The sequence below is a fragment of the Mesocricetus auratus genome, unplaced genomic scaffold (genome assembly GCF_017639785.1).
Source record: "Mesocricetus auratus isolate SY011 unplaced genomic scaffold, BCM_Maur_2.0 Super-Scaffold_100013, whole genome shotgun sequence".
In the NCBI taxonomy this organism is placed as follows: Eukaryota; Metazoa; Chordata; class Mammalia; order Rodentia; family Cricetidae; genus Mesocricetus; species Mesocricetus auratus.
The window spans coordinates 3762528-3785112 of NW_024429196.1; the positions used below are offsets into that span (position 1 = coordinate 3762528).

The 22585-nt window shown below is 40.0% G+C and overlaps 1 protein-coding gene across 22 annotated transcripts in view; it reads right to left on the bottom strand.

The window, feature by feature from the left end:
• Pard3 (par-3 family cell polarity regulator) overlaps positions 1-22585 on the bottom strand; it is a 531306-nt gene that overhangs the window by 229440 nt on the left and 279281 nt on the right. For all 22 annotated transcript variants that reach the window (XM_013123087.3, XM_005083451.4, XM_005083453.4 and 19 more), the window contains exons 6-11: positions 22275-22366; positions 19974-20057; positions 10571-10696; positions 8804-9186; positions 4514-4653; positions 1513-1641 (exon numbers count right to left, since the gene is read on the bottom strand). In XM_013123087.3, the coding sequence (XP_012978541.1) occupies positions 1513-1641; positions 4514-4653; positions 8804-9186; positions 10571-10696; positions 19974-20057; positions 22275-22366 (954 nt within the window). The remainder of the gene's footprint in view (positions 1-1512; positions 1642-4513; positions 4654-8803; positions 9187-10570; positions 10697-19973; positions 20058-22274; positions 22367-22585) is intronic.

The window sequence follows — 22585 nt, forward strand, 5'->3', positions numbered from 1 at the left end:
GGGGGAGGGGGAACAAGAGCAGCAGACGGAAGAAACAGAAGCCTGGGGGATCTGAATTGGCCCAGAAGAACCTGCATAACCTCAGGCTGGCACTTGCCCCCCTGTGAGACTGCTGAGGAGCAGTGCTGCAGCCTGGCACGTTGGTAAGGCCAACAGGCAGCCTCAGAGTGCCAGGCGGAGGGAGCTGGAGCTTCCTGCCTGCCCAGGGGAGGCTGGTGCTTTGGGGAAGGCTCATTTACAATCAAATAGAGGCATCCCAGATTCAGGATCAGGTGGCATTTTAAACACAAAATTGGATAAGAGTGAAAGAAATGGAAAACTGAATTTAAATTGGGAAATAATGCATTAAACATTTGTTAACTATGTCGAAGTTTTCATAATTTATTTGAAATAAATCTAAAACACAAGTGTTCACTTCTCACCCTATCACAGTCTTAAAGCCCCACAAAACCATGGAAGAATTCCAGGTCTGTGTGGAACCCAGAGACTATATATCCATGATTGAAGTTTAGCTTTGTTTTAATAGCTATTTAAATAACTAATTTTTATAGAGAATGTATCAACCATGATGCATCACGCTTGCATAACTTAAGAAAATCAAATCTATATGACAGATTTGGGAACTATAGTCCTGAACCTTGCCACTTGTCATGGCAACACAATGCTAGCAGCTAGCTGAAGGAGATATCAAACATTCTGAGATGGCTCGGGTCAAACCTGCTTTGGAATATTTAAGATGCTACTTGTGTTTGAGCCAAAACAACCTTCTAAGCACGTTAAAAGATGAAGATGATGTTTCCAAATGAGTGACTTTTATACATTTTATACTTTACATATAAATAATAAAAATAACACTTTTATTCAGAAGAGTATTCAGAACTATATTAACTGTGTACATCTTATTCTGACCAATACCATTTCACTTTCCCTGCCTAATGGATGTCAGTCTAGAGAGCAAAGGTGAACTATAAGCAATGCCATTATTTATGTTTTGGCAAATAAGGGCACTTACACTTGGATTGCAACATGTCTTGCTTCTTACATCTTTTTATATGCATAACAACTATTTTGCAAGTTTCCCTACTCACCAAACAGTAAAAAACAATGAACTTTGCTTAGCTGTACTAACTATGAAAATCTGAAACCTGAGAACATGCCACATGAGAGGAAAAGATGGCAATATTTCAACTACAGCCTTTGGGGTGACAGTTATAAAATAAATGACATCTTGAGGTTCAATAAGTATAGCTGAGACTGTATAGCTATAAACACATGATTTCCTTGAAACCCTCCTTACAAGCTATTTATGAAACACTCATCCACTTATAGCAGAGGTATCCATTGCTAAGACTGGCATAGTTGAGGATGTTTGCAATGAGCTAAGCATGACGAAATAAAAACTATAGGAACTCCTTACAACAAGTCTCCATAAACATTCACCAGTAAGTAGGCGGCCTAGATCACTGGTTCATGTGCATGAGAAGTCTTCCATCTGCCCTATTGGTTACACACCAGTTCCCTTGGGTGGAAAGCGTCTTCCTGGCGAAAGACTAGAAGGCTCACGGTCCCCTCCATCTTGGTGCTTCTCAACAGGGAAACGACTTCCTCTTGGGACTTGCCTGCTAAATCTACTCCATTGACCTAAAACAAAGAGGAAATAATTAGCTGTAACCCTGTTCAGACAGGCAGTGGAAGAAAAGCCAGATCCAGAACTGAGGGCATGTGTTACTAAATGAGTCTCTTTCCATACAAAATTTGGTCATGACCAGGTAAACAGAGAAGCTTTGGCGGCTCATAGAAGAAGCCAATCACATCGCCAGAAGTCAGTGAGGAAGTAATAAATCCTTTAGTGTTCACTCATAAACCAGAAGCTGCAACCACCAGCCTTAACAGACAGCAACCATGAGGTCCAGGCAATATGAAGCTGCTATGAGAATTGAGCTCTTGCAAGGCCTTGTGTATAACAGGTTTTCCAAGAGCCAAACAAAGAGGCGCTGCTCTTGGAAGAAGAATACAGCACCAATATTTTAATATAAGTACTTTAAGTTTCAGTGAAAATGAAGAATAAATATTTTATCCTTGAAAGGTAAACACTAAACACCAAAAAGATTCACTAAACAATAATAATATTTTAAGAGGGAAGGATGCTTCATCTTAGTTCTTCTCAATGATTAAAAGAATTCAGTCAGGCAGAGTTTTGGAAGAATACATTTTTAAGGAATCTTATCATTTTTCATTCATGAGAATTATAATGATAGGTTCAAGGAAAGACGTTATTTTTATTATTTATTTATTTTTAAGATTTATGGTTTGGCTATGTATATAACACAGATTGAAGTTACTACATAGTTGGGGAAGCCTTGACTCACAGCCCCACTGCCTGGGACTCCCAAGTGCCAGGGTTGCATGTATGCATCATCACAAAGTAACAAGTTTCATTTTAAAAAAAATATATTGTTCTCTCTATATGAGTCAAATATTATAAGACAAATAAGTATATTATTTAAATTTTAATATTAAGATTCCCCTGTAGTTAAGGTATGCTTTAGAACCTAGTCTTTTTCTTGAAATGCTCTTCACAGAGCTTCATATGCTCTAATTCAGGGATGCTAGCAAACTGACAACACTTAAAACCAATGAAAAGTTTGCAGACAGTAAGGGGAAGGCACTAATAGTGTGAAACTTTTCCTGTTTATTATTCATTGTATGGCCCAGATGTTAAGGAAGCCTGTGCACTGACTTGTACATAGTCTATGGACACTGCCACAGTGGGTTTTAAACACACAAGACAAGTTTCAGAACTGAGACACACCTGGCAGGTATAAGCACTAAACCTGACTCAGAGCAAGGCACGCTACAGTGTGCTACCACCTCTCAGAGAAAAGAATGAAGTTGTTTGTGATTCACTAAAAGTAAAGCTATTACTGACTAAACAGGTGTAGAGACAGTGATTACCTTCAGGAAGGAGGGAAGGAAGGACGGCAGCAGAAAAGTAGGTGATAGAGAGGAACAAGGAGGCAGACACACAAGCAAAGACAGATGAGCCCTGCACGGAAGGCCCTAAGTTCATCCCAAGCTCAAGGCCCTAAGTTCATCCCAAGCTCAGACACAGAAACAGAGAGTGGGGCAGAGACAGAAACACAGCCAGAAAAGGAGGAGTAAAGAAAAAGCAAATGGAAAGACAAACTTTTCTCTTTTTGAACTTGGAAGCCAACTGAGACTTACAAAATAAAAGAAGCCATAACTACAAGCTTGCCCACAGCTGCTCAGTTTATATCTGAAAGAGAACAGAATTTTCGAGAAACAGTCCCCTTTATACAAGTTGGGGATGAGTCCTTCTGGTTAATAGAGTAACTCAGTGTCATCTGAAACATGTCACCATTTGTGGAGAGCAAAAGGGAATGGCATGAGATTTCAGGGATAATTCTAAAATGAAGACATGAAAACAAGGAAGCGGTTTCTCAGCTCTGCTACTCCTCAAGAAGCCCTTGAGAAAGCTCAGCCCAGAGGGGATCAAAGCTACATGGGAGAGGGCATGTTTATCCATATTTGAAGAATAGATAATGAAGCATGATTTCTGCTAAGAAGAAGGGACAATGAAGGACCAGATGGTGGCCCAAGAGTGGGGGCAGTGGTTTAGAGTGCAAACATGGCTCAGTGATGAGGGGCATGGCACATCAATGGGCGTGGCTCAGTGAAGAGACCCTGGATCAGTGGGAAACTCTTGCCTGGAATTCCCCAGTGAGGGCACTTAGGTGTGGCTCAGTTTCTGGATTGCGGCTCAGCACTCAGAGGCACAGCTCAATGGAGAAGCAATTGCCTAGGATTCATATGGACTTGGGCTTCATCTTTAATACCAGTAAAAAATAAATGAGTAAAAACTAAAATGCAGATTTGTTTTTTTAGAAGACAACACTTAGAAAAATAGGTGTGAAGTTGTGACTGAGTTGGTCCCTCAGTTTTTCATATGCACACAGCTTCTGAGCTTCTGTCTGGGTGTGCTTTTCCACAATGACCTCAGATACCAGGGACATTAAACCCTAAGCATCAAAATGAAATTTCTAAAGTCTATTTTTCTTTCTGTTAAAATTGGATGTTGGTTCATGATCCAGATGGTCATACTAACCCTTTTACCTTCCTTTTGAGACACGTTCACATTTACTTTATCTGCCTTGGTTCTGGTATCTAAGTAGTTGACTTGCCTATGCTGTCACACATTGAATATTAAGCTGTCTAAATTCATAGTCACAGAGTTATGCACATGCATAATGTTAAAAGATGGTCTGACCTCATAAACCAAATATGTATATAGCTAAATATTTATAAATAATCTAGACAGAAAGGTAATTTCTCATCAGATAACATGTATAAATATAAAGTAAAACATAGCTTTTTGATACAACATTTCTGCTAAGATAGAGAATTTCATGTTTTACAAAAACAATTTCAAACTAACCCCCGAGGGAAGGAATTTTTCAGGGAAGTCAGGAGTCTTTGCCTAGAAGTCACTCACCTCTATGAGGCGGTCTCCTGCCTTGAGTCTGCCATCCTGAATGGCGGCCCCTCGAGGAAGAATGTTCTTGACATAAATCGGAGCTGAGCCACCTATAGTAACATCTCGGGAAGTGATGCTGAACCCAAGTCCTTCTGTACCTAAGTCAGAAATAGAAACACCTGTAAGTGCTGCCACGTATTGTGAACTGTGCATGTGTGCCACACACACGGGACTGGCTAATATTTGGTGTCAGCTTTACATTTTATTATATCCAGTGGCCTACATTTCTTTTAATGCTTTAAAAGTTGCAATAAAGTTTTCAAACTAGACTAAGTTTGGAAGACTTAAATCGTTTAGCTCTAGAGATCATCAATCTTTTTTGGTGGTCTTATCAACAAGGACAGGTGCAAATTGATGAACTCATATGTCAACTTTAAGTCTTTGGATACCAAATGGACCTGAGAGCTCTACTTGAAGAAATTATGAATAAACAATTCTGAAAATATCTATAAAACCTCTGGGGTCTAGAGAGATTGCTCAATGGTTAAGAAAACTTGCTGTCCTTGAAAAATACTTAGGTTTGATTTCCAACACCAACATGGTGGCTTATAACCACTCTAGTTTCAGAGGATCCAACACCCTCTTCTGGCCTCCAGGCACAGCACTCATGTGGTATGCAGACATACATGTAGCCAAAACACCTAACACACATAAAATAAATTGTAAGAACCTCCATGAAACTTAAAAACATCAAGTATTAGCAATAATGGTCCCCAGACCTAGAGCACAAGGCAAGAGAAATGGAGAAGAAAATGTTCTGGGAGGGGACAGTGAAACCAGTGGTGTTTTCAGTAGCCAACCCTCCACAGATTCTGAGAACAGCAATGCATACATGAACTATATTGATTATCCTTGTCAAATTTTCTTCCAAGTAACCGAAATCCTCCCATGTGTGATCCCATATCCCGCCACAGGACAGACCACTTCATGGAAGAGTCCAGCTGGAAATCAGGGCTACTGAACCCTAGGGTCACCCTATCGTGTTTAAAGGTACCAAGATTACTGGGATATCAGTAAGTCAATTTCTTGATTTACCTAATTCTTAGCAAATCATCTTCTTAGATCAGGATGTTTGGAAAGGAGTTACACCACATTAGAACCTCAAAGTAATGAACAAAAATACGCCAAGGAGCAGTGTGAAGAGCCTGACAAATTTCTGAGTCATAGAATTTTATAACACTTCTAATGAGCAATTTTTTATTTGAGCGCATTTATTTCTCATGCTGCATTTCTGTTAACGAGATGGCAAATGCATGGTCATTGTGAGAAGGATATAGAGATGCACAAGGTGCACAGCTGATGAGTATCTTAGCACCATACGAGGCTCTCATAAACATGAATCAAAAAGTGTAACACATGAAAAAACTAAGACAGTTAGGTAAAATATTAGTTGAACAAAAAAGGAGCAGAAATGAATGCTCAGTAATTCCAGACACCAAAAGTGCCATAAATACTCTCAAGTTCAAACAAAACATGCATCTATACCCAACAGGAAGCCACTTCCAGACTGACTGTTAGTTTTTGCTGCTGTCTGTGCTCAAGCCTTGACTGGCAGGCTGTCTATATGAATTTTAATAATTATTCTTCTGAGGCTGTCCCATATGTCTCTGTGCCTTCATGAAACTCTAATGACTTGCAATAACATCTATTAAGAAAGAATCCTAAATTATTCTCCTTTGCAATATTAATTTGTACAAACTACAAAGATGGACTATTATATAACCACAATTCTATTAAAAATATCAGCAATAACCCCTAAATCTATAAGCCAGAAGTTCAGGCAATGACCTTTAAGGGAAAGATAATAGACGTCAATTTTCATTTGGTGAGGCCAACAAAATATTTTGCTCTGATTGAAACAGATTACTGACCTTCTCCTCTGACTTTATTAAAAAGCTAATTTTTACAAAAGAGCAGGGGATTTGAGAATGCCAGAGTGGTAATAAATATAAGAAATCATAATTATTGAAGCAAGCGAGTTGGGGCTTTTAGTTCCATAGGATCATGTGACCGAGTTCCAAAATTATTTCTAGGAGTTATTATCCTAGAGGCTTCTTTTTTAGTACCAACTATTGTCTTGAGCTTGTAAATTAATGCCACTTAGAGCACAACAGTTTACCTTGAGATGAACATATGTTTAACATGATCACACTATGTCTATAATGGACTTCTTAAAAAGAAAAACCTCCAACATTACAAGAACTGGTAAAAAGATTATCTTACAGCTACAAGGAAATAAAAAATTCTCATGCAATCATTATTATCATATCTGTATTCAGTCCTAATCAAACACAATCAACATTCTTGTCCTTCTTAAGTATAGTCAACACAGTTTATTTATGTAAAACATCTGTAGGCACTGCTGTAGAGGCAGCAGGTGCTTTTGTTGGATATTCTCACTGCTAGTTAACTGAAGTCAATATAAATCTAAGGGACTCCATGTCATTTGGAGTACCAAAAGTTAGAGAAATATTTCAAAGAAAACCACCACCTCTAATTTTCTTTCACGGATGAAGATTAGACTTCCTGAATTACGTAAGAAAACAGAATTCTACATTTCTAAATAATACTAAAGCAAACCTACTAGTTTCTGTATTCAAAACTAGTGGTTCTTTTAATAACAAGTGACACTTCATGAAAAAGTTCATATTACATCATAATTTGTCATGTCTATTACTTATGCAAAGCTGCAGTTAATTAAGTGAATGTTCTTCCCCCAGGCAAAGAGAAGAAGAATATTATAAATAACAGTTTATGAAGTAACATTAGTAGAACACTGGTCAAGTAAAACACTGTGTCTTTGTAAAAGGGACCTGAGTTGGATTGTTATTCTTCGTACACCACTAATTGTGGTGTTTGACATGTTTTTGGTAAGAAACCAAAACCTGTCACTTGAGTGGAGAAAGAAGAATGGGAATTGGATCTTCCCCTTACTGAGAACAGATAGGAAACAGAGGGCTTCCCATACAGCTTGCAAAGTGTAGAAACACACTGTCAAGTCTTGCTTATGCCAATCAAGTTATTGTAGTTTAAAAGCCAATAATCAGAAGATGTGGTTCACATAAAGTTCAATGAAAGAAACTAGCAGGCGCAGGCCCACAGCCTTATAAGAGCTACCTCGATGGCAAGCAGAGCAATGAATGCCATGATATGAAAGACCCTCTGCAAGGGTTTACTGTCCACAGTTGCTGGACACAGGTACATCATTCTGGATGGCTCTCCAGCCACTGTTGTAGCTGACTGGACTCAGAAAGGTATTTTTTTAAAATAAAGCCATAATTTTTAAAGGCATGCATTTCAAAAACGTAGTTAAAGGAATACAAAGAAGGGAAAGAGCATCTCGTCCTTGACAGACCATTGACTATCTAGAGGTCAAGTGTGGCCATCAATCTGCATAGAGGAGGAGACCAACCACAAGTGTGTTCTGCAAGAGGGTACATAAATACATCAGCAAGGATGGAGAAGACTTAGTAGTACCCTTGAAGGTGCTCAAGGAAAAGAAGTTATATACTGGAGAAGGAAAAGCAAACACAACTCTGGACTTCTTAGCAACTGTGACTCAAACAGCCTCAAAAATGGGTGCCCCCTTCCCATGACATGTGAAGGCTATAGAGACCTACAATTTCCTACTTTAGGGAGTGGTTGCCAATCAAGACAGGCAGACCTCTAGACTGTTCTAGATGTTAAAAGAAAACCTGTAACTCACTTTCAGTATTAAAAAAAAATCCTAACCTAGGAATAACACATGTACTATAATGTATTCTGAACTTTTACATTTTAATTTTATTTCTTCTGCACTTGTGTGTACATGTGTGTGCAAGTGCATATGTACCCGTACAAAGTGTGTGTGCAGGCCAGAGGCTGCTTTGAAGTGTCTTCCTCAGTTGGTTTCATACTGAACCTGGAGCTTGTCAATTTGTCTAGACTGGGGCTGGTCATAAAGATAGCCACCCAGCTCCACAGCCAACATGCCTAGCTTTTCTGTGTATGCTGGAAATCTGAATACATGTCCTTGTGCATATGTAGTAAGCGCTTTACCACCAAATCCCTTCATTTTAATTATGACAGGGTACAGACAAGGATGGGGCAAAGCAAACAAAGAACCCCAAGTTTTATTCTGAGCACTGAAACACTTAATAGACAAAGACAACAAAAGAGCACACCTTCCCCACCTTAGAATTCAAGGAACTCTCTTTGGCTTGTAGCTTATCTTAAAAGAAGCCCCATCTGACAGTGAGGACAGCCTACCTTTCTTAAGCTGGATGTTGAGCCTCTTGCCTACTTTCTTAGTGTTGTACACACTGCCCATATTGGTGCTAAGCACATTCTGTGGAACCACAGGTGGGGCTGCGGGTGGTTTAGTGGAGGCATGAGCACTATGAGGTAGTCGGGGGTGAGCATCCAGCTGCTCAGGCGGATGATTCAGTCTGGGTGCTCTGGGCAATGCTTGAGGCACATGGCTGGCCACATTCCTGTTGTCCACACAGTGGCTGTCAGGGCTGAAGCGGTTAGGGGAATAGTTGTTCTTCTCTCGCTGGGAGAGTTGTTCATACTGCTCCTTGTTTGCTGCAGGGACCACGTGGAACCAAATGACACGTGTGCGCATGGCTTGGCGGAACATATGCTGTGCTCTGGATTTGACAGAGAATGGAAGGTTAGCAAATGAAGGCTAGCAGAGCAGAAGATAACATGAGTTTGATTGAGTATGCTAATTAAGCAACACGACCAACAGACTGTTGGAACCACTTATGAACCACATTTGTAAGGTCTGATAAAAGCAGAACAGTTTCCCCAAATATAAATTTCTCATTCTGTAAATAAAAATGCTAAACCTATCTATGACTGTAGAAAAAAATACAGTGCCCTCCACTGTAAATCATCAATAATGATTACGTGCTAACACATTTATTCTAGTTTAATACTGACAGAAAATATACCTAGGTTTTTTTTTTCTCCCAAGTGTGTCCAACCTTCAGTCCTTCAGCTTCAAACATTCAGTTATGAATGCATGAATGCATTTCAACACATTTGTAGATGGCAAGGACATATCAAAAGGTTGGATATAACTGCACAGAATTATGCCATGAAACTACTAAGGACATAAAGTGTTTTCTTATTAAGGAACCATAGAATTTTTAAAGAAATACTCTATATAGAAATATAGGAGGCAACTAACCATTCATCACTTATCATCAAAATTGGTTCAAGTTTGTTGCAAAAATCTCACAAACACTAAATTCCTTTGAACAGAACCTAATGATGTATCCACTACCAACTACCAAGTCTGAATCCTACCTGTTGTGGAGCCCTAAGGCACACTGTAAGGCAGATACCACTCATGCTGGTCCCCAGGGCTCACATCTAAGTAAGAATGCGGTCACACCTACCCATATTTAAAAGGTTTATATTGCTGTTGTTATTTTTAATTTAGTAAGGGTCAGGATAAAGAACACATGAGAAAGACACAGTGTTGTGATTCAGAGGAGCCTTCCTCCTTATTTACACTGTGAAAGACAAAGCTGGAAATATGAGTTCAAGTGGGCCCAGGGCCAACTGCCTGAAAGCAGAGAAACCAGAAGTACCGTAATACTAAAATCAGGACCAGAACAGCTCAACTGGCTAGAGGTGGCTCTAAAATATAGACTGACAGGAGTTTGATTAAATTCTACATTAAAAAACTAGATGACTGCATAAAACTGTCTTCTGTGGTACAGTATACAATAATGTGTCAAAGCACCTGAGCCAAAGGTACCCCATCATGCCACAAGGGAAGAGAACCCCATTACCACCAGGAGAGAGGACCCCATTGCCACCAGGGGAGAGGACCCCACTGCCACCCGGGGAGAGGACCCCATTGCCACCAGGGGAGAGGACCCCACTGCCACCCGGGGAGAGGACTCATTGCCACCAGGGGAGAGGACCCCAAAGCCCCCAAGGGAGAGGACCCCACTGCTACCAGGGAAGAGGACCCCACTGCCACTAGGGGAGAGGACTCATTGCCACCAGCACACTTACTGCTCAAATCTTCTGTTTCGAAGATCTCCATCATTAATCCTCACAATGCAGTCATTCTCATGGAAAAGATTTTCTTGCTCGGCTTTCCCACCTTTCTCCAACCGTTTGACTAACAATCCCAGTGTTCTGGAACATCAAGAATGTGAACAATTACAGGGGTAACACTCCCTCCATGTGCTTTAGCTCTATGGTACAAGTTCACACACTTCCTTAAAAGCAGATGGACTAGGGCACTACTGATACATTTTCAGGAACTCCCAAAGGTCTAAATTATGTGTAGAAATTGACCCTTTCAATCAATATCAGAAACCATTTTCTGACTTGCCATTATTAGCCTTCTGAACCTAAGTGCATACTAAGTCAGCAGAGCCTGCTGAGGTGGGTGTCACAGTACAGTCTGAACAGGGACTGTCTTATGGATGGTTTGGCAGCCTTTTGCTTCAGTCCTGTGGGCATGCTGCTGCAAGCAGCCACTGATTCTTTCACAACACACACAGATCATGAGGAATGCCTATCCTCCCTGTGCTTTACATTCAAAGGTAAGAGCAAAGTCTTCAGAGAGAGTCAGAGAGAGAAGAGAGCTTCGCTGGCACGTGGATTGTGAATTCAGCAACAGTCTGATATAATTGAACTTTCAAAACCTGGCGAGTGTCTTCCTTAAGCGAGAGATCTGCTGCCATACTCCTGGGTGAAGAAAACCGGGAGCAGGAAAGCAGATCAAAGAACTTAACGCTTCTCTTATCTGCATCAACACTCAAACTTTAAGATAGGGCATGGCATGAGCTTTGCGGAGAAGGTGGCAAAGGAAAAAGACAAAATTATTAATATCTTTTGTAGTGGTTTGAATGAAAATGCCCCTAAAGGGTCCGGCAGCTAACACAGTCTCTGAAGGTTGGTGCACTTAGGTGATGCGATGGAACTTTTAGATGTTACAGCTTTGCTAGAGAAAGACACTGCTGGTGGCAGGCGTTGAGAGTCCATAGCCTTGTCCTATTCCAGTTCATAAACTCTGCTCTGCGTTGGAGGCTGAAAATGTGATCTCTCAACTTCTTGCTCCTGTGGCCATGACTCCGACCATGATGGACTCTTGCCCGTGGAACCATAAACTAAAAGAAGCTCCTTTCTTACCATGAGTCACTTTTGGTAATAGTTTCTTATCACAGCAATGGGAAAGAAATTCAGCAGTTGATACCAGAGAGCGGGTTGTGGCCTAAAAGAGCCTGAGCGTGCTGACTTTAGGGAACAGGGAAGACCAGAATTTTGGAACGGAAAAGCAGCTGAAGGCTATAAGTGGAGATTGCAGGGCCATCCTAGACTGCACCCAGGGAGGCATCCAATTTGTAAAAGAGAGTTCCAGGGCCCTTCTAGATAGTAATTCCAAGATAATGATCGGAAGCAAAAATAATTTGAAGTTCCCTGTTTTATATCTGGTCTTTCTATGATGCTTGTGTGTGTGTGTGTGTGTGTGTGTGTGTGTGTGTGTGTACTGGGTAAGCCCTCTACCACTGAGCTTAGTCATTAAAAAATTACTGAAGACTGTCTTTCTAAATTGTCCTTCTCTGTGGTTAAATGCAGTAGTAATATTAATGTAAAAAAATTATTACAAATTGCTGGGTATGGTAGCACATTCCTTTAATCCCAGCATACAGGAGGCAGAGGTGGGAGAATCTTTATGAGTTCTACTCCAGTCTGATCTATACAAAAAACAAGTTCTGGGACAACCAGGGCTATTACAAATGACTGACCATAGTGAAAGGCAGGACAAAGGAAGTATACTCCCAGGTAATGGTACTGCCAGATAATTGGGAGGGGTACTACAGCAGACACAGTGAAACATGGTACCAGGAAATCAGGAACATCCTGCACTAAGGTGATGTGACTGGCTTATTCACAATGCTGGAATCACTATCTCCAAGGAATGAACTAACTGATGGAGAGGTCAAGTGTTACAATCAGCAACATTTCTCATTGGCTTCATAGAATGAAGATAAACAGAAAATGAATGAACAACAACAACAACAACAACAAAAAAAAAACCCTCCCAAGAAAATGTCCACAGTTGCAGGAGAATGGAAAGAGCTCTGATGGGCAATCCAATGGAAACAACGTGTCAGGCACCCTCATTTTCCTGGAAGCAGTTGGGTGACAGACAAAACCCGTTTGCACACCTGCTACTTTGCACGCCTGCTACCTCTGACCCCACGTGGTCTCAAAGCTGCAGTGAAAAGGGAAGTACACAGTGGCGAGCTCTTTCTCTCTCTCTCTCTCTCTCTCTCTCTCTCTCTCTCTCTCTCTCTCTCTCTCTCTCTCTCTCTCTCTCTCTCTCTCTCTCTCTCTCTCTCTCTCTCCTTTACATGGTTTCACTGTGTCCTTGAACACACAGAGACCTGCCTGACTCTGCCTCCCAGTCTCTGGGTTGAAAGACGCACATCACTATGCTTTTCCAGATGTATGTCTCATAAACTGAACTCATCAGCTAGAACTTGTTTGGAGCAACTTGAAAATAGAAGACCTATGTTGCTATATTGGAGAATTACAGAAGGTAAGTAGGTCCCAGGGCCTATGGACTATCAAGGTACAGGATATGCTTTCCTTCTTGGGAGCCATTGCCAGAGTTCATCAGGGGCAACCATGACCAATTGGAAGAGCTGGGGGGGGGGGAATAAAGCTAGCTCAGAGCAGCCCATGCTTCCTGCACTGAGCCATGAGGTTGAGAAGAGACCCAGGGCATTATGAATGGAGCTGGGGAGATTTATGAAGAAATGACTGCAGGATGGGTAACGTGGAAACAGGCCTACTCCAACTCCACCTCCCACGTGAACTTCAGGCAGAACTTACATCAGTCACAGGCTTGCCAAAGAAATGTGACTTTCTTTTCTTGTTAGACTGGAGTATTTTTCAAACCTACTCTTCTTCCACTGTTTACTATAATGCTTTTTTTCCTTCTTATTTTAGAGGAAGGAAGGGAGGAAGAGCAGGAGGAAGGGAGAGGAGGACGGAGAGAGGGAGGTCCTATGCCTACTAGGTACAAATCTCAATTCTGAATAATTTATTTAAAAAAAACAAAAATAGGCAGTTACACCTCCCTTTCTCTCTCTCTCTCTCTCTCTCTCTCTCTCTCTCTCTCTCTCTCTGTCTCTGTCTCTGTCTCTCTCTCTGTCTCTCTCTCTCTCTCTCCCTCCCTCCCTCCTTCCCTCACAGTTGCTGAACAGTCTCTCTCGGGAACAGGAGGGGAGAGATCTCAGAGAGCAAGCTGCTGGATGCTGTGTGTGATTTTGGTTACATAATTAGAAATTTAACTGCTCAGATTATATTAAGGATTCACCACTACATTTTTACAAGGTTCATTAGCCTAATTATACACTTAATTCAAACAAACTCAGTTGCACATGTTAACATTTTAATTCTAAGTATAAATTATAACCAATGATAGAACTGAAAATAAGTAACAAATGTTTTATTGACATTTAAATTGGCTGAGTTAGTGTGAGTTTTGCTTTGATAATCTCCGCTCCCACAACTGCCATCCGGCTCTATGGGAGTGATCACGGTTTACCCTAATGATAAACGCTGACACAGTACAAACATGACAGTGAAGGCAGGGTATGAATAGGATTGCTGGCAAAAAGACCTTGCCAGCCCCCTCAAGGGTTACAAGTGGGAACTGACAATTCTACACGACTTAGAACCATGGCCTTGGCCACGGCCACAGTGAACAGCCACAGAAAGTTTGAACTTTATAGGCATTTCAGTTAAAATAACAATCCTGGTAAAGAATAGATCATGTTCAACATACAAGTATAAAAATGATTTTATGTAACACAATAACACAAAGAATGTTTACAACAAAAAAGCTTTAATTAAAAAGGAATCCTTGTAAAGAATCCAGTAGAGGGTTTGCCAGCATCTGTGAAGCCGGATGCCCGGCACGACCACAAAGTACATGAACTGGACCAAAAGGCAGATAAAGATGGGGAGTTTCTTTAATTCAAAGCAGGAATTACACATTATTCTACCGCATCTACTAAAACACAAGTTTTCTAAAGCTATTAAAAAGGACAGACCCAGGTTCAACCCAGGTTTCTGAGAGAGTTCCTCACAATGGCAGGCCCCATGTAGGCTACAAACCATGCTTTGCCCACAGGAGGATGTCAGATTGCTGGAGCTGGAGTGACAGGACAGCTGTCACAGGTGCTGAGAACTGAGTACCGGTCTCTGCAAAGGGAGCAAGTGCTCTTAAGCACCAAACTCTCTCTCCATGAAATTACGTAAGAGAATAATTGCTGTGGCATTTTATTTATGTGTGTGTATACCTATATGCACATGCTGCAGTGCAGTTATAGAGGTCAGAGGACAACACTGTAGAGTCAGGTCTCTTTCCAACATGCGGAACCCAGCAATGGAACTCAGCTTCCAGGTTAGCAGTAGGCAACTTTCCTCACAGAGCCATACTGTTAGCTCCTGGTTATAATTCATTAACGAATGCTTTCAGACCACATTGTAAACAGCTGCTTCTATGGTATAAGTTTGATTTGTGACGTCCACATCTCTCTTAGTGGGATTTCTAGATTCTGTCTTTAGAAACTAATTCAAGGCCTTACATCTTAATAAATAAAAACAAATAATAACAGAAAACCTCCTTGAATAAAATTGACAATCATCTAATTAAAAGTTGCATAAGAAAATATAGGACGAAAGAAAATGTTTAGCAATAAAAGAAGAAAGACCATTGAAAGCAGGCTGTGCTATGCTATGGGCATGTGTTAGGCACACTGGGAAAGATTCAGAACCTGTACTACAGAGGTTGACTTTGGAGCCAGGTAAACCTTTGCAGCATCCTCTTTATATACACCATGACTCCAACTAGCAAAGCACATTTGTGTTAGCATCTTCTGTTGGAATGCCCTCCAAGAATTGCTACCGTTCTAGAATAACATCTCTAAGACAGATCCCTTATTTCCTTCAAAGAATGGATCAAGCATATGGTGCTTCCCAAGTGCTTTCACAGCAGCCAACATCCAATATTCTCAGTCATTTATATCCCTGCAACATGTGGATGGCATCTCTTAATATACATGTTTTTTCTCAGGTCCATTAAAGCAAATATACAGTCTGGCCCCTAGTTTGGTAAATGATTTTGTATCTTGTTTTGTATTGACCTAAAGTTATACTGTAGTCATATTTCTGTATCATTGGAAAATTTCAGAAAAAAAATGTCAAATAATGCCATGGTCAGAATATGTCGCTACTCTTTTATTTTGTTTTTATTTTTCACAGTTTCTTATCATGAAGCCCAGGCAGGCCTAGACCTTAAAATCCTCCTCCTACTGCCCCCCCCCCCCAGTTGGCCTGCAATTTTATTTACCAAGTGCATTGAACAAATGGACCTGGATGATTCTTGGAAGTAAAAAGCACACATAAAATATCCTAATTTCACCAAATGATGCATAGTTATTTGTTATGAATGTTTTGAAAGTATTTGCGTTTGTGACTTAAAGTGGTTTGTGTTGTGACAGAGAAATGAAACAACAGAAGTAAAGAGAAAGTGTTTCAAAATGATCAACCCAGATAAGGAGTTCTGGGTGGAATCAGCTCACCATTTTTGTGAAACATCTACAGAGACTTGAGCAACTCAGCATCATAGAGAAGATAATCCTGTGGACTTTCCTATTGTCACTGTGTCTAGTCTAGAGTCAGTCATCCAAGGCAGAATTGGGAGGTGAGCCATCCTTGACACTGCCAATGAAGGCACAATGTTCAACTTACTAGAGAAAATAACCTTCCAAAGGAGCAGTTCTGGAAAGGTCAGAAATGAAGCTGCCACATGCAAGTGGCTATAAACCTCTCTCCCACCCAACCTCACAAATTTAAATTACTGTTCTCCTTCGATACATAAGACAACTGAAACAGTCAAGGGATGTCCCTTCTCCTTGTATAATTCTCATTCCTAATCAGATTTGAAATTCTAAACAAGAAAGCAGAGATTATATATACTTATCATTTCTATAAAATAAATATTCTGAGGAAATTATTCAATGAGGTTATGTCTCTTAGTTTGAGACAGCTCAAGACTGAGTAAATTTTCATGCTAACGATTCTTGGAGATTTCAATGTGCATATTTATGCTGCCGTGTTCCCAATAAAGAACATGTAGTTTCCTCATGAGCTCTACCTCACATATCCATTTCTACTCTATTGCTTTGCTCAGTCAGCCTGAGATCCCAGCTCTCTTTATGAGCAGCCAACACATTTAAAATCATCCTTCACCATCAGTCAGCCTCAGTTTTCAAATTCAGATACTCCTTTTCTTCCAGCTCACAGCAAGTTATCACATAATTATAATGCTGTGATTTCCTAGCTATCATTCACCTATATTCAAATCCTAGTTCACCTTATTTTCTGATGTCCACTTTCCTTACCGTAGAAAATGTTTTCTCAGGATTTGTGATGGCAAAATATAGTGCTCAGTTCATCTTTGTTTCCTGGCACCCACCATCCTCATCACAAGGTGAGGACTCTTCAGGATTTCTGACAGAACAGAAAGGACCATTCCAAAGTGTTTCTGGAGACTCTAGTCTTCTGGAGATGGGGACTTTGAGTCTAAGCAGCAACATGCATCTCTGTCAATGTCCACCCACTTCAAAGAGCTGGAAGCATCAAATTCATGTAGAAGATTGTAGACCCAGTGTCCTGGATCGTTTTATGTCAACTTGACACAGGCTACAGTCATCAGAGATGAAAGAGCCTCAATTAAGAAAATGTCTCTATAAGATCTAGCTGTACGTCATTTTCTCAATTAGTGATCAATTCAAAAGGGCCCAGCCCATTGTGGATGGTCCCATTCCTGGGCTAGAGTTCCTGGGTTCTACAAAAGAGCAAGCCATGAAGAACAAGCCAGCAAGCAGCACCCCTCCATGGCCTCTGCATCAGCTCCTGCCTCCAAGTTCCTACCCTGCTTGCATTCGTATCCTGACTTCTGTAGGTGATCAACAATAATGTGAAAGTATAAAGGGAATAATTTTTTTCTTTCCCAACTTGCATTTTGGTCATAGAATAGAAACTCTAACTAAGACACCCAGCAGACAAATTGAGTGAGAATTAAGTACTTCTACTCTGTTACCACGGGAAAACTGGTGATGACCAGAAAGGATTTATGAAGGCTCTGCTTTTCCTAGATCAAAGTCTTTATTCTTCATACAGGAAAGCTGTATACAATTTTCCTCATTAACAGTCAAATTACAAGGAATTAAAAATCACTCAGCTCTAGAGTTGCTAGTTCTGCAGAAGAATTTGTTTGTTTACTTGAATGGGTTTTGTGCATCCAAACTCAACACCATGGTAACCACCAACTGTGATAGGCTTTGCAATATTTTTCTGAATTCACCCTACTGGCAGGTTTATTTCTGTTTTCTCCTTTTGCTTTAGGCTTGTCATCTGTTCATTTTTTTCCTAACGTCATTTCACAGTGAGGTAGGAAATGTGTAAAACAAGAGAGAAAGTAACATGTTTGCAATAAAATTACTGGTTCAAAGTCGGCACATACACAATAATCTTATTTGTGATGAATTACGGTTCACAAGAAGTTTCAGATACATTGGTAGTAGGAAGCTATGATCCATGCACTCTAACTTTAAGTTTCTTTTGAGATAATTCTAAATAGCTTCAAAAGAAAATAAAGCTGTTACATTTGATAAAAAATATTTAACTGAAATATTTTTAAAGATATTTTAATGTTTTGCTAGAGTTTAAAGTGAAAGTAAAAGAGGGGAAAAAAGGAATGAATAAAAACACCACTCCAAAATTCAAGGTGAATTTTGTACTGAGCTACAAAATATTGTATTCGTGGTACTTCAAAGAAATTTTAAAAAGTTCAATTTTTAGCTGCAATTCAATTCACAAACTGTATTTTAAGCAAAGGAACAGTATAAATCTGGACTTGCAGTCACCATAATTAATGAGAAAGCAGTACACCTACTCAAAGAAAGACTAGTATAGCCCATGTTTGGCTATGTGCTAATTCATACTCAACTTCCTGGACACAAAGGGCAATAGTTTTAGCACATGTGGCTGGATCCCAGTACTGACCTGGTATCTCACTGTTGCACATGCAGAGACTCAGACTCTAGCCTCCATTCACAATGTCCGTTCTGGGGTTTCCTCACTGATGTATGTTCTCAGCTGTGGCCCTGTGCTCGTAGTCATATGTCTACATGGTCAAATGTGGCTTTCTTGTCTATTTTCCAGGTTTTCTTTCACTGGCCTAGGTTTTAGTCACCAGTTAGGCTCCTTTGGCCAGTTCTAACTTCTTGTCACACCTCTGTGTTTCTGGTCACTGGGGTAAGCTCCTAGTTCCTCAGTTCTCTGATACTAGTATATGGCTACTTGCCAATCTTGATTCCCACCCACTTCCCCAACAAAGTCTAAATATTTTATAAAAGAATAAAGTAAAAAAATAAAATAAAAGGACTAAGGAGGTCAAAAACAAGGCATAAACATGTTTCACCAGGTAATCACAAAGTGAACAAAAAGAGGGGAAGTCACATTTGCACAGGGCTGACACCCATGATGGATAGGGAACACCCCACTTGGCCAAGGCACCTACCCAATAAGTAAGCATTGACACCAAAATTAGCCAACACTATTGGAATAGAGCAAAGCATCCAAAGCAATGCTTACTCCATAGTTTCAGGGGAGAACCATGAAAACTCATTTGACATTTGTTAACTTTAAGGAATCATATTCTTCACAGTAATGAGGTTGAAAATAACAATGTAACATCTGGTGAGGTGAGCATTTAGAGACTAAAGTCAGCTTGGCCAACTTTCTAAGGAATTTTCCAAAACAAAAACAAAAACAAAAACAAAAACAAAAAAGCAACAGTTCCTTACCTAGTTGTAGGAAGTGAGCTAACAAATACAAACTTAAAACAAATTCCCATGTAATATATACAGGTGATTTTTTTGTTTTTGTTTTTGTTCTTGTTTTTCCAGATACACTTTCTCTATAACTTTTGAGTCTGTCTTGGAACTCACTCTATAGACCAGACTGGCCTCAAACTCACAGAGATCTGCCTGCCTCTGCCTCCAAGTAATTTTTATTCTATGATTTCTCTTTCAGGTAATTGCTATAGGTCTCCCAGGGTTTGGAAATCCCAGCAGAGTTGTCAGCTTGTGACAGAGTCCAGGAAGCAGTAGGATGTGCTAATGGTGAGTTCATTAAAATAATCTGAACATAGGAATCCTTCCTGTGCACAGAAATGTCATTGATCAGGCTGTGTGTTCTCTATAGACATTTAAGGAAGCAATAGCTGACCCCATTGAAAACTTTTCCATTATGCATGTGCGAAGTCAATACAAAAAACAGTAGACATTATGATGAATTAAAAACCTGCAAGATACATTACCTGCCGCCTCGAGCACTGAAAGGCACTACATGGATTCCCAGAGGCCCTCCATCGTTGGGGACTTGTACGAGCTTTACCATATCACTGTGAGACAATGATGAATGAGGGAGCATGAACATGGACTGTCAACAAACCAAAACAGAAACAAAACAAAACAAAACAAAAACTGCCAAAACACAGACGCACACAACAAAAGAGAACCAAACAAAAATCCCACCAGGCGACAGGCATACACATATACACTAAAGAACGCAGGCGTGAAGATGGCGACAGCACTGAAGGGCACCTACCTGAATGCTAGTCTGATGGCATGGAGGGAGCAATCATTAGAGATAGTAGCATTAAAAAGGGCACAGAAGTGGTCCCCTTGGACCATTGTCTTCTGAGCAATATGACTTCATGCTTTGGAGATCTAGACTTCATGAACACTCTCCAACCAAACATCTAACTTGAGAAGTCTAAGGTTAGCTAAATATAGCCATTGTGGATTCGTAGTACATGACAAGTTGCAAGGCTCTCCAATTCATGTCACTTCATTCATTCTCCCAATAATCCAATAAGGTCAGTTTTTGTGCCTACAGTCTGACCATTCCAAGGAGATTGCTAATGACCTTATGACTCACTAGGATGATCTAGTCATCTTTCCCCAAGCTGCAGAGAACTGCAAGGAGTTTATGAAGCTTATTCTCTCAAATTTACCCACTAAAGCTAAATACTTGGCCTGTCTTTAAAATTATGAAATATATTCCATGGACTAGCATAGAGTTACCTCTGAAGAATGAGCTTAGTGTGATGGCAAAAACCTGATATTATTAAAACCACTTCCACAGAACTTTCTTATTAGTATTGCCTTTAGATTAATGAAAATTATAACATAGAAAAGGTATATTTTTAAACTACTTAAGAGATTTGCTTTCTTTGCAAGTTTTCCAACATATACACACACAGAGCTGAATATAATTCAATCAATATTTGGAAATAAGATTTCAAGTAAATAACTATTTTAAGAAATTTGGAAAATCCTAAGTGACTAATATTGGATTTGAAGACAACCATAATGTAGTTTTTATATAATACACGATGCCAAATTATCATTTTTATCATATGTGTAGTTGGTGATAACATATATACTATGACTGTCCCACTTATATAGACTGCAATTAATGATAGGGATAGCCAACAAATCAAAACAGAATCATGTACATAGATTTTAATTACATACACTAATTAAAATAAAAGTCAGGTGTGGTGGTTTATGCCTGTAAATCACAGAATCCAGAAAGCTGAGGAAGGAGGACTGCTTAAGTTTGAGACCAACCTAGGCTATCTAATGAGACCCTTCTCCAAACAAACATATTTGTCCACATAACTAAATGTTAAGTAACATTATGTATAAGTCAGTTTTCATTTCATTATAAAAATCCTGTTTTTAAACTGCTAATACTACTTGAACATTGGCATTTAAATGAAGAAAAGCATAATTTGAATAGCTTTATTTTATTCTACATTCTGTCTAAAAAAAATGATGGTGCCCAATCATCTCTTAAATAGAAATATCACCAGTGCTGCCCACTTGTCCATATATCTATCCTATCTGAACCTGCTCAACCCCACTGTGAATGCTCTTAACACACTCCCCTTAGAAGACCAAGGGAACACTGAATTGTCTACAAATAGTGTTGTCTTCACCAAGAAAAGATCAGTGTGACTGTCCTCCCTGACTCCTGTGTACCAGGGGGAGGTACTAAGAGCAGACTTCACCGCACACAGGCTAATATCCAACACAATTCTAAAGCTGTGAAGTAGGAAAAGGCTAAGATCATGTTCTGTACTCCTACACTATGACATTCATCTCCCATCAAGTATCAACGCTGTTTCTTCAACTAAAATGTGCCCGCATGTGTGTGGGAGTATAAGACCAATGAACATTTTATCCACCTACTACTTAGAATAAAAAAAATAGGATATTTTCTTTTAACTTTGCAAATTTGAACAAATGTTCAGCATACAGACAGATAATGCAATCGGAAAACAGTTATAGTGTTTACAGAGCTATTAACATGACAAACATTTTCCATTAAATATTAGGTTAATCTTACTTAGTAGTTTTTGCCAAGGCATGAAACAGGTACACATGAACTTCCACACCACGAACGATGTTCTTGGGGAAAATGAAGCAATGCAGGCACAGCTTTTACCAAAGCACAAACATTCTGCATGCCATATGCTTCTAGAACACTTGCTGCAGTAATGACGCTACACATACACTGTACAGAATGAGGCAAAATCATAAGAACTTACTCAAGAGAGAAGTTGGACATATTCTCCAAGCCAGTATCAGCGTGTCCAACTGGTTCCACTCGGCTGCTGTCTTCCTCTGTGCCCTCTTCATCCTAGAGGCAGTGTGACAAAGAAAAGTATTCTGGGTTAAAAAGGAAACTGAAAAGCACTATGGTCCTGCCAAGAGGAATCGTGTCTAGGGAGGATACTTGGTTGGTAAGACAGGAACACCTTCTTGAATAAGCAAGGGTCTCAAGAGTCAGCATGTCCAGTTTAACAGACACTCCTGGGATAGGGAAGAAAACTGAACTACAGCTGAGGCAAATTTGTTT